General features: G+C 37.6%; 1 protein-coding gene across 4 annotated transcripts in view; it reads right to left on the reverse strand.

Moving 5' to 3' along the window:
- The window catches only part of rptor (regulatory associated protein of MTOR, complex 1), a 343,625-nt gene that overhangs the window by 242,961 nt on the left and 84,100 nt on the right, over positions 1 to 16,564 (reverse strand). For all 4 annotated transcript variants that reach the window (XM_065253269.2, XM_065253268.2, XM_065253267.2 and 1 more), the window contains one exon: positions 3,902 to 3,984. In XM_065253269.2, the coding sequence (XP_065109341.1) occupies positions 3,902 to 3,984 (83 nt within the window). The remainder of the gene's footprint in view (positions 1 to 3,901; positions 3,985 to 16,564) is intronic.

Here is a 16,564-nt window from a genome sequence, read left to right on the forward strand (position 1 = left end):
AAAAAATATTTAAGATAGAGTTTTAATTTGTATATTTATGAGGCAACCATAATGTAATAGAAAGAATGACACCTTGAGTGTCCTCCACGGTTGTCTCTATCAGCCTGTAGGCTCTTTTCTGTGTGGAGAAGTCGGGTCCGAATTGGCGCGAAATTCACAATGTGACGTCATGCGCGTGCTCGTCTACCTGGGCGTTCCATATAGACGCGTACGGCAGTCATTATTAAACAGCGGCAATCGCTAGAATGTTTCAAATGGACTCTGTAGACGGAAAGAAGCGACCAACTTCCAGCACAATCCAGACACTCACGGAAACTCCTCGTAAGTTTAAAAAAAATCCTTATCTAGTGCGGCCAAAATAGTGCATGACCGGCGTCGGGGAAAAGACAAGAGTAAACATCGGATTGGCATTTGATTCTTGGAGGGAGCTCCGGTTAGCGCTGGGTATGAAAACAGACCTTGAGCAGGTTTCCTTTTTACTGCTAAGGTAAGACATAGTTACAGGGCATCTGTAATATATTATGTTATTGTTTTTGTGGTGTAATGCTAACGATAGCATTTATTTTGTGGTGTAATGCTAACGATAGCATTTATTTTGTGGTGTAATGCTAACGATAGAATGTAGCACAGGACCGTTTCAAAAGTTACTTTCTTATATGAATTATCTTTATTCAGAGCACGAGTGCATTAAGATTGCGAGTGTCGGGAGTGTGTTTTACAGTGTCGTGTTACAAAACTTTTAGAAGTAGACTTCTGTTGAAAATACAAAGTAGCACTGCAACATTTTGCTAAAATATGGTCTGTCAAACAATAACCTTACAGTACTGTAACTTTTCTTACATTTGTAAACATGCTGGTGAATCTCAATGAGCTGTCTGTGGTTGCTACGGCAACTCTGGTTGTTGTGGTCGTGCTCGTACAAGTGTGCTCACCGAGAACGAGCATGAGACTGGCTGCAGTTTCTATAACGGCCAATGGTGTCAGTAACGGTTAGAAATTTCTCAACTTACGGAGAGCACCTTTAAAGCCTATTTTGCTATTTATCTTTTTTAGGCTATACTGTCACCCTGGTGTCGCAGCCTGTCTATTTGAACGGACATTTTATTTCTGTAGCCCATACAGCGGGCAAGGGCTAAAACATTTTTTTTTACTATAGGCTACATTGTCTGCTGACATTTAAGTATTTTACTGCACTTTAACAAAAAAAATCTTATCTAAATGGCCTATGTGCAATGTTTTTTGTTCATTGTTGTTCAGTTGTTAAGTCGTTTGAAATAAAGCTGCTTTTAATTTTTGACTGATTGTTCTGTTCGGATCTATATAGCCTATAATTATAATATAGCAATTTGTTATTGTATTATAAAGTATAAAAAAATGTACATTTATGAAAAGAAACAAAAAATGCCTGATGATTATGCAGTTTTTTGCCATGGCTCATGTGAATTTGTGAAGGTAGGCCAGGTTGATCACTTGCAATTAAATTCTGAAACTACACATAGTTTAGCAGTCTCTAAAAACATTTTTCACTGAAGAGTAACTAATTTTTACATTTTAAAAGCGCATAGTGTTGCACTCGCAGTATGCGCCGCATAGCAAGTGCAACACCACGCACTATGATGTTGATGTGAATAATTCTACTTATTCTAGGCTTAATGTAATGATGATAATATTAATAACTATGATCATAATATTTTTATCTAATAATGACATATACAATTTTAATTACATTAATTACATTAAATATCGTCTTGAAATCGTTAACAGGTTCAGCTTTGGGCGATCTCTCTGCCTATCGTTGATACACGATACTATCGTCTATCGGCACAACCCTTATAAAGAACTTCAATATTTAATAACTACCTGGACAATAAAAATAGCAATTAATACATTTGTTTAAAAATTCATTAATTAATCTATAAATAAATAAACAAAGATACAAAAAAATCATTATATAACATTTTATTAGGCAATAAAAAGTGAGATTATAAAAATAACGTAGAAATGAAATAATAATCCATTAATAAATAGTTCAAATTAATATAACAATTTCAGGGGTGCAAACTCATCAGGGGTGAAAAAGGTGACAAAGACACAAGTTGTATCTTTGTCTATTTACTTATAGATTAATTAATTAATGAATTTTAATTAATAAAAAAGAGTTTCTCTCAGTGCTGTTTGATTATCATCAGTGACAGACAGGAGCATAATTAGGTAACTTCCCCTTTAAGACCAAAGTCCGGATCTAATATACACATGAGTTTTCTCTTTTAGCTGTTTACTTTCTCTTAAGACCTAAATTGTTGTGTTTATGAGGATACTTGCAAAAGCCGTGAATTTTGACGCATGTTATGTGTTGGGCTAATACACAGCTGCAACAATACTCACAAGCTCTTGAGAACCGGATGCACGGCTTGCACGCTCCTCTTAAACAGAAACAGCGCGCGCATATAGCACGGTTGTTTGTGTATCAACGGCTTTAAATCATTTAATTTGAAACTGCGGTGCTTAAAATCATGTGCAAATGTTAAGCTTTTTTGATCACGCACACAGCAATGTGACGTGGGTGCGTAACCTCGCATTTTCGTTTAACATTTCTGTTTTCATTTCCCAATGGTTCTTCTTATTCTTTTCGCTATTCAATATGCTTTTTGTTTTAGCTTCTCTATTTAGCTTTTCCGTGACTCTTTGGGTCCTTGCAAATGGTCAAATGAGAAATGCAAATTAGCTATGGCCAGATGGATGTAACAAGCTCGCTGATTGGCTCTGATTGTACGTCATGCGCAGATTTATAGATCTCGGATGAGGACCCAAAGAGTCACGGAAAAGCTAAATAGAGAGGCTAAAACAAAAAGCAAATCGAATAGCGAAAAGAATAAGGAGAACCATCTGGAAAAATATAAACAGAAATGTTAAACGGAAATGCCCTTTTAAATGCCTAATTTAAACCTGTATTTGTAGTTCAAATTATAAATCCAGTTATTTATTTCTCTTTTTAAATCGCTTTTTGAAATACATTTTGAAATTCCATTATTTTATTAAGAATTTGTAATTGCAATTTAAAATGATGAACTTATTGAGTGTTTTACGTTGTTTTTGTAAATTGTTATATTAATTTGAACTATTTATTAATGGATTCGTATTTTATTTCTACATTATTTTATAATCTCACTTTTAATTGCCTAATAAAATGTTACATAATGATTTTTTTTGTAACTTTGTCTATTTATTTATAGATTAATTAATGAATTTTTAAACAAATGTATTAATTGCTATTTTTATTGTCCAGGTAGTTATTAAATATTGAAGTTCTTTATGACATTTTGCATGACTCTTGTGGTCCTCCATACAGGAAATCCCTAACTGCTACATGACAATGAGACTGTTCTCATCCTAAGCAAATGCTTTATTTGTCTGCACAATGGTAACCATTTAAAAACCCAATAACAAAACAAAAACTCTTTCAAATACTAATACAACAACATACTAAACATGAGTCCTGCTCTTTTCTTGTCTTAATTAATAATGCATAAAATAACCTGTTATTTTGATATTTACCCTAATTATTCAGTCTCACGCAATGCATGCTGAAAACTGCAAATCCCTGTCAAAGTTAGCAATAAGTTAGCTAACTACAACACAAATTATTAATGTAGTCCCAACTTAAACAAACCATGTTCACATAGGGTTTACTGACAAGATGTGCATGACAATCACATGCAGTTTATCATGCAGTCCTAGTCTAAAGAATTAAATATGCAAAAGGATGTGGCTGTGGATTCTTACGAACCCATTTATCATCACTTCAGTAAGTTATCATGATCATTAATCAGAGTTTGTATTTTTCCAAATCTAATGAGAATGTATCTGTAACATGAAATAAGAAAGGATGGGCCACTCTTACCCTGGGCTGCCAGTTCTCGTACTGTTTCTGTAAGTTGGTCCCTATTGTCTCCAGGGCTTTCTGTGGACTCATAGACAGAGGGTCTGAAAGATGCAGAGACAAAAACTTCATAAACTGCTAAACAATGTAAATAACATCTTATTAAAGCTCTTTTACTAAAGTCAAGAACATTTAGTGCAAATCTATTTCAGTGATTGTGTCTAAACACTACACAGAGCACTGAAATATTACACAAGCAAACTAGATAGAAAAGTTTGAAGACTAATTTTATGTTGGCCTGACAAAGCCTTGACTGAATTTTAAACATTTTAAACAGTTTGAATTTTAAAAATTTTAAACAGTTTGAATTTTAAACAGTTTGAACCACTTTTAAGAAGTCTGGTTTAGTAGTCAAACTGGCTGTTAACATGTTTTCGTTTAAAGCTAGTGTAGGGTAAAAATACATCCATCAATGGTGGAAACCAGTTGGCATGGTCAAGGATTCTCACACGTCTTTTCCAACGCTCAAGGATGATGTTGAATGTTACGTAATTTGGGTAGTTTTATCTGACTCCAAAAGATAAAATCTCGTTGTTTGTAATTATAAATCAAACAGATAAAATTGTGGAATTTGGATAAATGTTTAATCATTCTATTTAACTCATGTTTATATGGAACTCATTAATTTGGTTAACAATGTTGTATCGGTCCACACCACATTAATGCTGTGTAACCAGCTAACTTTATGCTAGATGTTAATGTTTTGTGTAAGTCAGTTACATGGTAATGACGCTGCATTTGCAACATAATAAACGATCTATAAATGGGCTACCATGCATCGCCATTTAGCCATCCTGTCAGCAAAATGTAGCCTAATGTCACTGGATTAAATAATTATTGAAATGTTAAGGGGTTTTAATAACTATTTTCATCCTGCAACAATGTGAGTGATATTAAACTAATGCTTGCATTCAGAGTATGTATGTGCGTGTGTTTATAAGTGCACCTTAGCCTTACCTGATTTATTAGTCATTGTTAGACAGACAGTATGTTTAATAAATAAAATATTTTTCGTATTCTCTCTCTTTTTGACAGTATCAGCCAGAGGAGGATGTACTATGATGTTGATGTGAATAATTCTACTTATTCTAGGCTTAATGTAATGATGATAATATTAATAACTATGATCATAATATTTTTATCTAATAATGACATATACAATTTTAATTACATTAATTACATTAAATATCGTCTTGAAATCGTTAACAGGTTCAGCTTTGGGCGATCTCTCTGCCTATCGTTGATACACGATACTATCGTCTATCGGCACAACCCTTATAAAGAACTTCAATATTTAATTAAAACTGCAAGCAGTGATGGAAGGGCCCTCGCACACCTGACACCGCCACGCCGTGGCATGAGAAGAATTAAAGGGAACAGTAGTAAATAGGCATTTAAGCATGTAAACATAGGTGAACCATTTAAAAGTGTAGTATAATGTGCCACATTTCCTGTTGCTAATTACAAATGACAGCGAGGTAGCATCGTGTAAGATAGCATGAGAGAGAGAGAGTGAGTGAGCGAGTGTGTGTGTGTATGAGTGACTACATGTAAATATTGGCACGTAGATGTGTTCTGTCCAGGACTCTTATCAATCATGTGAAGTTTGGGACAAATCTGACATTGCATTATCATTTGAAACATGTTACTTCCTGTTACCAGCTGGTGGCGCTATGACCGTAACTGACTATTGGCATCATAAGTGACTATCAGTGATGGGAGTAACGCGTTACTGTAACTCCACTATTTTTTTAAATCAAGTAACGCAATTACAATTACTGAAATTTAAATGAGTTCGTTACGCGCGTTACTCTATTTTGTAAAAAATAGACAAGACATATCTGACGTCGCAGGACTGTAGTTGGCGGCGCAATGATTCATTACACTTCATCATAGCTGACAGTGCATATAGAATGAACATGAAAAATCTAAACGGGACAACATACCTTTGTTTAAAAATTGTGCGCAAGTCATAATCCATCCAGGTTCATGTTTGTAAATTATCTTCACCAAGCAATCGCAGTATGACATCAACTTGCATTTGTAGTCCACAAAGGTAATAAATCTAAGAAATGATCATATATTCTTAGATGTTTACATCGGCTTCATGGAAGAGAACGATCCGCGATTGTTGTTTCCACTAAAATATTCACACTGCGGTGTACACCCGTGTTAAAACTCCATAGTATGTGTGAGCTCGCTTTTAGTTTTAGTTTCAGTCTCTCCGTATCCGAACAAAAAATCCACTCGCTCTGTGTCCATCTGACAAAACAATCCACTCGCTCTGTGTCCGTCCGACAAAACAATCCACGTAGCCTACTCCGTTTTCTGAATAACTATCTTCCTTTAATCCTGTGTATCATTTAAATCCAACAGAAAACAAACAATATATGACCAAAGAGCGCAGTCCCTGTGGCAAGCTTCACAAGCTGTGTTCCAATTCAAGTGCTGCACCCTACTAAGCATGCAATAAAAGGTGAGCACTTGCCCATTCAAGGCGCTCAGAAGTTCGCGAAGAGAACTGAAATGAGACGGTCTAACCTTCGGAGGACCCATAATTTGCCTCATCTGCTGCACACGCATCGTGCCTGTCAGCAGGACACAGCGGAGACGTTTCTAACTTATTAAAATAAATATGAAATCAGAAAAATTATAATTTATTTTAGAAAATTTGACATGTTGACACAATTGTCTCCAAATTTTTAAAGAGACACTACACAATTTTAACACATTTTATATTTTTGTAAACATGCAGAATATTTGTCTAAATGGTCTAAATGATATACATAAATAAACTAAGTTTAAATATTAAGATAATTTCTAACAAAAATATTCAAAGGTTGAATCTAAAGCAAAATAGGCTCCTACAGTATGTGATATATTAGAGTCTTATGTGTAAAATAGCCCATCCATATCATTTTACTGTTTGACTGTTCAGTACTGTTCATATTTACAATTAAAAAGCAGACATAAAAGTAACTTAAAAGTTACTTTTCTAAGTAACTAATTACTTTTGATATACAGTATCCGGTAGAGTAATTCAGTTACTTTTAAAAGAAGTAATTAGTAACTGTAACTAATTACTAATTTTTTAGTAACTTGCCCAACACTGGTGACTATTGACATGTAGATGTGTTCAGTCCAGGACTCTTATTAATCATGTGAAGTTTGGGACAGATCAGACATTGCATAATCAGTGTAAACATGTCACTTCCTGTTGTCAGCTGGTGGCGCTATAACCATAAGTGACTATTGACATGTAGATGTGTTCAGTCCAGGACTCTTATTAATCATGTGAAGTTAGGGAAAGATCGGACATTGCATAATCAGTGTAAACATGTCACTTCCTGTTGCCAGCTGGTGGCGCTATAACCATAAGTGACTATTGACATGTAGATGTGTTCACTCCAGGACTCTTATTAATCATGTGAAGTTTGGGACAGATCAGACATTGGATAATCATTGTAAACATGTCACTTCCTGTTGCCAGCTGGTGGCGCTATAACTATAAGTGACTAATGACATGTAGATGTGTTCACTCCAGGACTCTTATTAATCATGTGAAGTTTGGGACAGATCAGACATTGGATAATCATTGTAAACATGTCACTTCCTGTTGCCAGCTGGTGGCGCTATAACCATAAGTGACTATTGACATGTAGATGTGTTCAGTCCAGGACTCTTATTAATCATGTGAAGTTTGGGACAGATCAGACATTGGATAATCATTGTAAACATGTCACTTCCTGTTGCCAGCTGGTGGCGCTATAACCATAAGTGACTATTGACATGTAGATGTGTTCAGGTCATGACTCTTAGCAATCATGTGAAGTTTGGGACAGATCGGACACTGTATGCCTGAGTTCCAGCAACCTGTTTCATAGCGAAACATCAAATTTTGGCTGGCCGAAACAGACACAAATTTTAATATAGAATCAAATCCTTCGCAATTTAGCATCACAAAGGCCTTAAGATGACACTCGCCAAATATGATGATGATTCGACGAAAACTGTAGGAGGAGTTAGTTAAAGTATGACTGCTGGAAATGAGAAAAACTGAGCCAAAATCTGAGAAATAATTCAAAATAGCTGACTTCCTGTTTGGTTTAGGGCGTTGCTCCAAGAGACTTTTTTGTAGGGCTTGTAATAATACATGAGCATACCGAAATTCGTACATGTAAGTTAAACACAGTCCAAGGGCTGCTTCATTCAATATTTGAAAGTGGCGCTAAAACATGTTCCTTCAGGTTGCCAGCTGGTGGCGCTATGGCTATAAATGAAAATTGTTATGTAGATGTGTTCAGGTCAGGACTCTTAGCAATCATGTGAAATTTGGGACAGATCGGACATTGTATGCATGAGTTCCAGCAACTTCCTGTTTCATTGGAAAACATCAAACTTTGTCGGGCCAGAACCGACACAAATTTTTACGTAGAGTCAAATTCTTCGCAATTTAGCATCACAAAGGCCTTAAGATGACACTCACCAAATATGAAGATGATCCGACGAAAACTGTAGGAGGAGTTAGTTAAAGTATGACGCCTGGAAATGACAAAAACTGCGCCCAAATCACAAAAATTACTCCGAATAGCTGACTTCCTGTTTGGTTTACGGCTTCGCTCCAAGAGACTTTTTTGTAGGTCTTGTCATGCTACAGAAGCGTCCCGAATTTCGTAATTGTACGTCAAACACAGTCCGAGGGCTGCTTCGTTGAAAATTTGTAGGTGGCGCTATAGAGCCATTTTCCCACGCCTAATTCTAAAGCCTACACCACATGTAAATTTTCATCACTCTTGACATTTGTGCAAAATTTCATGAGTTTTTGAGTATGTTTAGGCCCTCTAAAGTCCCGCTGAAGTCGGAGAAGAAAAAGAAAAAAAATAATAATAATAATAACTCCTTGAAGAACAATAGGGTCCTCATACCCCGGTGTGCTCGGGCCCTAATAACTACCTGGACAATAAAAATAGCAATTAATACATTTGTTTAAAAATTCATTAATTAATCTATAAATAAATAAACAAAGATACAAAAAAATCATTATATAACATTTTATTAGGCAATAAAAAGTGAGATTATAAAAATAACGTAGAAATGAAATAATAATCCATTAATAAATAGTTCAAATTAATATAACAATTTCAGGGGTGCAAACTCATCAGGGGTGAAAAAGGTGACAAAGACACAAGTTGTATCTTTGTCTATTTACTTATAGATTAATTAATTAATGAATTTTAATTAATAAAAAAGAGTTTCTCTCAGTGCTGTTTGATTATCATCAGTGACAGACAGGAGCATAATTAGACAAAAAAATGGTTCTGAAGCTGTAGCTCGGTCATTCTTTGATCAAGTGAAATGAAATTTGGTACACTTCATGTGGACCATGAACTTGGGGTCCATGCCAAATTTGGTGACAGCGCCACCTATGGGTCATGAGATAATAAAATAGGCTCTTTTTGCCCATAACTTCTGAACTGTTTGTCAGAAAATTATGATCTTGATGTCTATGGATTGCTTACCTCATGCCGCATCTGTCGATGTGTATTATGCCGGGTTTTACCAAACCGCCTGTCCGCCATTTTGAAATTTCACATAAATTGTTATATTTTTTGAACTATTCGAGATATCCGCGCAAAAATTGGTAAGAAACTTTGACATGATGTCCTGAAGTTACCTGGGAAGTCAGAGTACAGCGCCACCTATGGGTTATAAACTATAACAATTCTTATTTATATTATACTGTTATCTCTTTTCTGCTGCCCAATGAACTGTGTCAACTGAGTGGCGCATCTAGTTAATCATATGCATTGAGATTCTGAGTTACTGGGTTCAAATCCCACCTGAGTCATGACGTTTTGTTCTTCCTCATCAATTCTTCTCAACCTGTCTGTAGTTCACATGTGTTCTATTTTTCCATGTTTGCTGTTGTTGCTCTGCATTGTGGTGGTTCTTGCTGTGCTTTGTGAGCTTGCTATGCTTTGTGTGCTTGCTGTGCTTTGTGTGCTTGCTGTGCTTTGTGAGCTTGCTGTGCTTTGTGTGCCTGCTGTGCTTTGTGAGCTTGCTGTGCTTTGTGAGCTTGCTGTGCTTTGTGTGCTTGCTGTGCTTTGTGTGCTTGCTGTGCTTTGTGTGCTTTGTGTGCTTGCTGTGCTTTGTGTGCCTGCTGTGCTTTGTGTGCCTGCTGTGATTTGTGTAATTGCTGTGCTTTGTGTGCTTGCTGTGCATTGTGAGCTTGCTGTGCTTTGTGTGCTTGCTGTGCTGTGTGTGCATTGCGCTGAAGGTGCTTGACCCCGTGTTGCTGCTTGCAGCTATATTTAGGGGTCAAGTACCGAAGGTGCTAAGACACCTATTGTAATTAGGGGTCAAGCACCGAAGGTGCTGAGACACCTATTGGAATTGTACTTTTTTCTTCTTCTTAGCCATTGGTGTCTATGGCAGCCCTATGAACCGTATGTAGGAAAATGATGAAATTTGGCACAGTTGTAGTGGTGGTCATAAATAGTCATGTGGCCAAAAATGGGGTCTCTAGCAGTAACTCTATAGCGCCACCATCATCTCAAAAATTCAATGTTCAAATGGTTATAACTCATGATTCATTTGCTCTATGAAAATTCTACTTAGTACACGTGATTGCTCTCCTCATGCTTATTGTTTTCAATACCTTACAGTAAGACTCCACCCATTACAGTAGCGGCCATTTTGAAATGTACAGTATTTCGTTTTTTCGCTACTCCTCCTTCAAATTTGGTTCAATTCTTATGAGATTTGGCACATGTGATCTTTGGAGTGAGCCGCATAGAAATGACTGAACAGAATTTTGATATTTTTCTTTATTTAAAAGTAATTAATGCGTGAACTTAACGAGATTGACGCAAAATTGGTTCTGAAGCTGTATCTCGGTCATTCTTTGATCAATCGAGATGAAATTTGGTACGCTTCATGTCGACCATGAACTGGGGGTCCATGCCAAATTTGGTGACAGCGCCACCTATGGGTCATGAGATAGTAAAAAAGGCTATTTTTGCGCATAACTTCTGAATCCTTTGTCAGAAAATTATGATATTGGTGTCTACGGATTCCTTACCTCATGCCGCATCTGTCGATGTGTATTATGCCGGGTTTGACCGAACCGCCTGTCCGCCATTTTGAAATTTGTCATAAATTGTTATAACTTTTGAAGTATTGGATATATTGGCGCAAAAATCGGTAGGAAGCTTTGGCATGATGTCCTGATTGTATCTGGGAAGTCAGAATACAGCGCCACCTAGGGGTTATAAACTATAACAGTTCTTATAGAACTGCTCATAACTTCTGAATACTTTGTCGGATATTAATTTTCTTTGCGAAATTGTATTCACTGGTTTATGCCGATTGCAACGATACCTCGTTTGTCATTTTCCATCATTCTGTTCATGTGTTATTGTAAGGCATATGGTAAATGATTTTTTCGCTACTCCTTTTACAAATTTTGTTTATTTTATGCCAGGTTCTGCTCGTATAATGTTTGGAGCAATCCGCACAGAAATGACTGAACAGATTTTTCTTGCACCTAGGAATTTTTTTGAGAAAAACCTCTGTAAAGTTGATCGTCCCTGTGATGTTGTCTATTTGTCATAGTTAATTACTTTATATTACATTTATAGCGTTACTCTACGGAATGTTCGTCTTGTCTTCAATCTCACTTGAGCTTTTTGATTCTCATATACATTGTATTTCTGTGATTTCTGCTCTGCGGTGTCATTTCTACATCTTTGGTGATTGGCATATGTCAATGCTTGCATTTCTGTAATCTCTTTCCTGCTGCCCCTTGAGCTGTGTCTGCTGAGTGGCGCATCCACTAAGTCGTATGCATAGAGATCCTGAGTTCATGGGTTCGAATCCCACCTGAGGCAGGTGTTAATTTCTTCTATTAAAGTTTTGTTCTTTCCCACCTATTCTTCTTGACCTGTCTGTAGTTCACATATGTTCTATTTTTGCCATGTTTTCTGTTGCTGCTCTGCACTGCGGTGGTTCTGCTCTGTCATTGCAACGCTTTGGGTACTTGCTGCGCTTTGTGTTCTTGATGCACCTTGGGTGGTCAGTGAGCATTGGGTGATTGATACCTTCTATGTTGCTTGCTGTGCTTTGGGTGCTCATTGCGCTAAAGGTGCTTGGCCCCGAATCGCTGCTTGCAGCTATATTTATTATTATTATCGTCCCATGGGAGTCTATGGCAGCCCTATGAACCGTACATAGGAAAATGATGAAATTTGGCACAGTTGTAGAGGTGGTCATAAATAGTCATGTGACCAAAAATGGGGTCTCTAGCAATAACTCTATAGCGCCACCAGCAGTGCAAAAAATCAATGTTCAAACTGTTATAAATAGTGAACCATTTGATCTATGAAAATTCTACTTAGTACACGTGATTGCTCTCATCCCGCTTATTGAATTTGATACTTTACAGTAAGACTCCACCCATTACAGTAACGGCCATTTTGAAATGTACAGTATTTAGTTTTTTCGCTACTCCTCCTTCAAATGTGGTTCAATTCTTATGAGATTTGGCACAGGTGATCTTTGGAGTGAGCCGCATAGAAATGACTGAACAGAATTTTGATATTTATCTTTGTTCAAAAGTAATAAATGCGCAAACTTAACGAGGTTGACGCAAAAATGGTTCTGAAGCTGTAGCTCGGTCATTCTTTGATCAATTGAAATGAAATTTGGTACACTTCATGTCGACCATGAACTTGGGGTCCATGCCAAATTTGGTGACAGCGCCACCTATGGGTAATGAGATAGGAAAATAGGCTATTTTTGCCCATAACTTCTGAACTGTTTGTCAGAAAATTATGATCTTGATGTCTATGGATTGCTTACCTCATGCCGCATCTGTCGATGTGTATTATGCCGGGTTTTACCAAACCGCCCGTCCGCCATTTTGAAATTTGATATAAATTGTTATATTTTTTGAACTATTGGACATATCTGCGCAAAAATTGATAAGGAGCTTTGACATGATATCCTGAAGGTACCTGAGAAGTCAGAATACAGCGCCACCTAGGGTTTATAAACTAATTTGACATATGTTAATCCTTGTAGCTTTCTAATCTCTTTTCTGCTGCCTCATGAGCTGTGTCATCTGAGTGGCGCATCAAGTTAATCATATGTATTGAGATTCTGAGTTCCTGGGTTTGAATCCCACCTGAGTCAGGTATTTTGTTCTTCCTCATCAGTTCTTCTCAACCTGTCTGTAGTTCAAATGTGTTCTATTTTTCCATGTTTGCTGTTTTTGCTCTGCATTGTGGTGGTTCTTGCTGTGCTTTCTGTGCTTTGTGTGCATGCTGTACTTTGGGAGTTTGCTGTGCTTTGTGTGCTGGTTGTGCTTTGTGTGCTTACTGTGCTTTGTGTGCTTGCTGTGCTTTGTGAGCTTGCTGTGCTTTGTGAGTTTGCTGTGCTTTGTGAGCTTGCTGTGCTTTGTGAGCTTGCTGTGCTTTGTGTGCTTGCTGTGCTTTGTGAGTTTGCTGTGCTTTGTGAGCTTGCTGTGCTTTGTGAGCTTGCTGTGCTTTGTGTGCTTGCTGTGCTTTGTGAGTTTGCTATGCTTTGTGAGATTACTGTGCTTTGTGTGCTTGCTGTGCTTTGCGTGCTTGCTGTGCTTTGCGTGCTTGCTGTGCTTTGCGAGTTTGATGTGCTTTGTGTAATTGCTGTGCTTTGTGTGCTTGCTGTGCATTGTGAGCTTGCTGTGCTTTGTGTGCTTGCTGTGCTTTGTGTGCTTGCTGTGCTTTGTGTGCTTGCTGTGCTTTGTGTGCTTGCTGTGCTTTGTGTGCTTGCTGTGCTTTGTGTGCTTGCTGTGCTTTGTGAGCTTGCTGTGCTTTGTGAGCCTGCTGTGATTTGTGTAATTGCTGTGCTTTGTGTACTTGCTGTGCATTGTGAATTTGCTGTGCTTTGTGTGCTTGCTGTGCTGTGTGTGCATTGCGCCGAAGGTGCTTGACCCCGTGTTGCTGCTTGCAGCTATATTTAGGGGTCAAGCACCGAAGGTGCTGAGACACCTATTGTAATTGTTAGTATTATTATTATTATTATTATTAGGGGTCAAGCACCGAAGGTGCTGAGACACCTATTGCAATTGTTAGTATTATTATTATTATTATTATTATTCTTACTCTTGTCCAATGGGAGTCTATGGCAGCCCTATGAACCGTAAGTAGTAGAGTGATGAAATTTGGCACAGTTGTAGTGGTGGTCCTAAAAAGTCATGTGACCAAAAATGGGGTCTCTAGCAGTAACTCTATAGCGCCACCAGCAGTGCAAAAATTCAATGTTCAAACTGTTATAATTGGTGAACCATTTGATCTATGAAAATTCTACTTAGTACACGTGATTGCTCTCATCCCACTTATTGAATTTGATACTTTACAGTAAGACTCCACCCATTACAGTAGCGGCCATTTTGAAATGTACAGTATTTCGTTTTTTCGCTACTCCTCCTTCAAATTTGGTTCAATTCTTATGAGATTTGGCACATGTGATCTTTGGAGTGAGCCGCATAGAAATGACTGAACAGAATTTTGATATTTTTCTTTATTTAAAAGTAATTCATGCGTGAACTTAACGAGATTGACGCAAAATTGGTTCTGAAGCTGTATCTCGGTCATTCTTTGATCAATCGAGATGAAATTTGGTACGCTTCATGTCGACCATGAAATGGGGCTCCATGCCAAATTTGGTGACAGCGCCACCTATGGGTCATGAGATAGTAAAAAAGGCTATTTTTGCGCATAACTTCTGAATCGTTTGTCAGAAAATTATGATCTTGGTGTCTACGGATTCCTTACCTCATGCCGCATCTGTCGATGTGTATTATGCCGGGTTTGACCGAACCGCCTGTCCGCCATTTTGAAATTTGTCATAAATTGTTATAACTTTTGAAGTATTGGATATATTGGCGCAAAAATCGGTAGGAAGCTTTGGCATGATGTCCTGATTGTATCTGGGAAGTCAGAATACAGCGCCACCTAGGGGTTATAAACTATAACAGTTCTTATAGAACTGCTCATAACTTCTGAATACTTTGTCGGATATTAATTTTCTTTGTGAAATTGTATTCACTGGTTTATGCCGATTGCAACGATACCTCGTTTGTCATTTTCCATCATTCTGTTCATGTGTTATTGTAAGGCATATGGTAAATGATTTTTTCGCTACTCCTTTTACAAATTTTATTTTATGCCAGGTTCTGCTCGTATAATGTTTGGAGCAATCCCCACAGAAATGACTGAACAGATTTTTCTTGCACCTAGGAATTTTTTTGAAAAAAACCTCTGTAAGTTGATCGTCCCTGTGATGTTGTCTATTTGTCATAGTTAATTACTTTATATTACATTTTATAGCGTTACTCTACGGAATGTTCTTCTTGTCTTCAATCTCACTTGAGCTTTTTGATTCTCATATACATTGTATTTCTGTGATTTCTGCTCTGCGGTGTCATTTCTACATCTTTGGTGATTGGCATATGTCAATGCTTGCATTTCTGTAATTTCTTTCCTGCTGCCCCTTGGGCTGTGTCTGCTGAGTGGCGCAGCCACTAAGTCGTATGCATAGAGATCCTGAGTTCATGGGTTCGAATCCCACCTGAGGCAGGTGTTAATTTCTTCTATTAAAGTTTTGTTCTTTCCCACCTATTCTTCTTGACCTGTCTGTAGTTCACATATGTTCTATTTTTGCCATGTTTTCTGTTGCTGCTCTGCACTGCGGTGGTTCTGCTCTGTCATTGCTACGCTTTGGGTACTTGCTGCGCCTTGTGTTCTTGATGCACCTTGGGTGGTCAATGCACATTGGGTTATTGATACCTTCTATGTTGCTTGCTGTGCTTCGGGTGCTCATTGCGCTAAAGGTGCTTGGCCCCGAATCGCTGCTTGCAGCTATATTTAGGGGTCAAGCACCGAAGGTGCTGAGACACCTATTGCAATTGTTAGTATTATTATTATTATTATTATTCTTACTCTTGTCCAATGGGAGTCTATGGCAGCCCTATGAACCGTAAGTAGTAGAGTGATGAAATTTGGCACAGTTGTAGTGGTGGTCCTAAAAAGTCATGTGACCAAAAATGGGGTCTCTAGCAGTAACTCTATAGCGCCACCAGCAGTGCAAAAATTCAATGTTCAAACTGTTATAATTGGTGAACCATTTGATCTATGAAAATTCTACTTAGTACACGTGATTGCTCTCATCCCACTTATTGAATTTGATACTTTACAGTAAGACTCCACCCATTACAGTAGCGGCCATTTTGAAATGTACAGTATTTCGTTTTTTCGCTACTCCTCCTTCAAATTTGGTTCAATTCTTATGAGATTTGGCACATGTGATCTTTGGAGTGAGCCGCATAGAAATGACTGAACAGAATTTTGATATTTTTCTTTATTTAAAAGTAATTCATGCGTGAACTTAACGAGATTGACGCAAAATTGGTTCTGAAGCTGTATCTCGGTCATTCTTTGATCAATCGAGATGAAATTTGGTACGCTTCATGTCGACCATGAAATGGGGGTCCATGCCAAATTTGGTGACAGCGCCACCTATGGGTCATGAGATAGTAAAAAAGGCTATTTTTGCGCATAACTTCTGAATCGTTTGTCAGAAAAT

This window comes from Paramisgurnus dabryanus, chromosome 7 (assembly GCF_030506205.2).
Source record: "Paramisgurnus dabryanus chromosome 7, PD_genome_1.1, whole genome shotgun sequence".
Taxonomy (NCBI): domain Eukaryota; kingdom Metazoa; phylum Chordata; class Actinopteri; order Cypriniformes; family Cobitidae; genus Paramisgurnus; species Paramisgurnus dabryanus.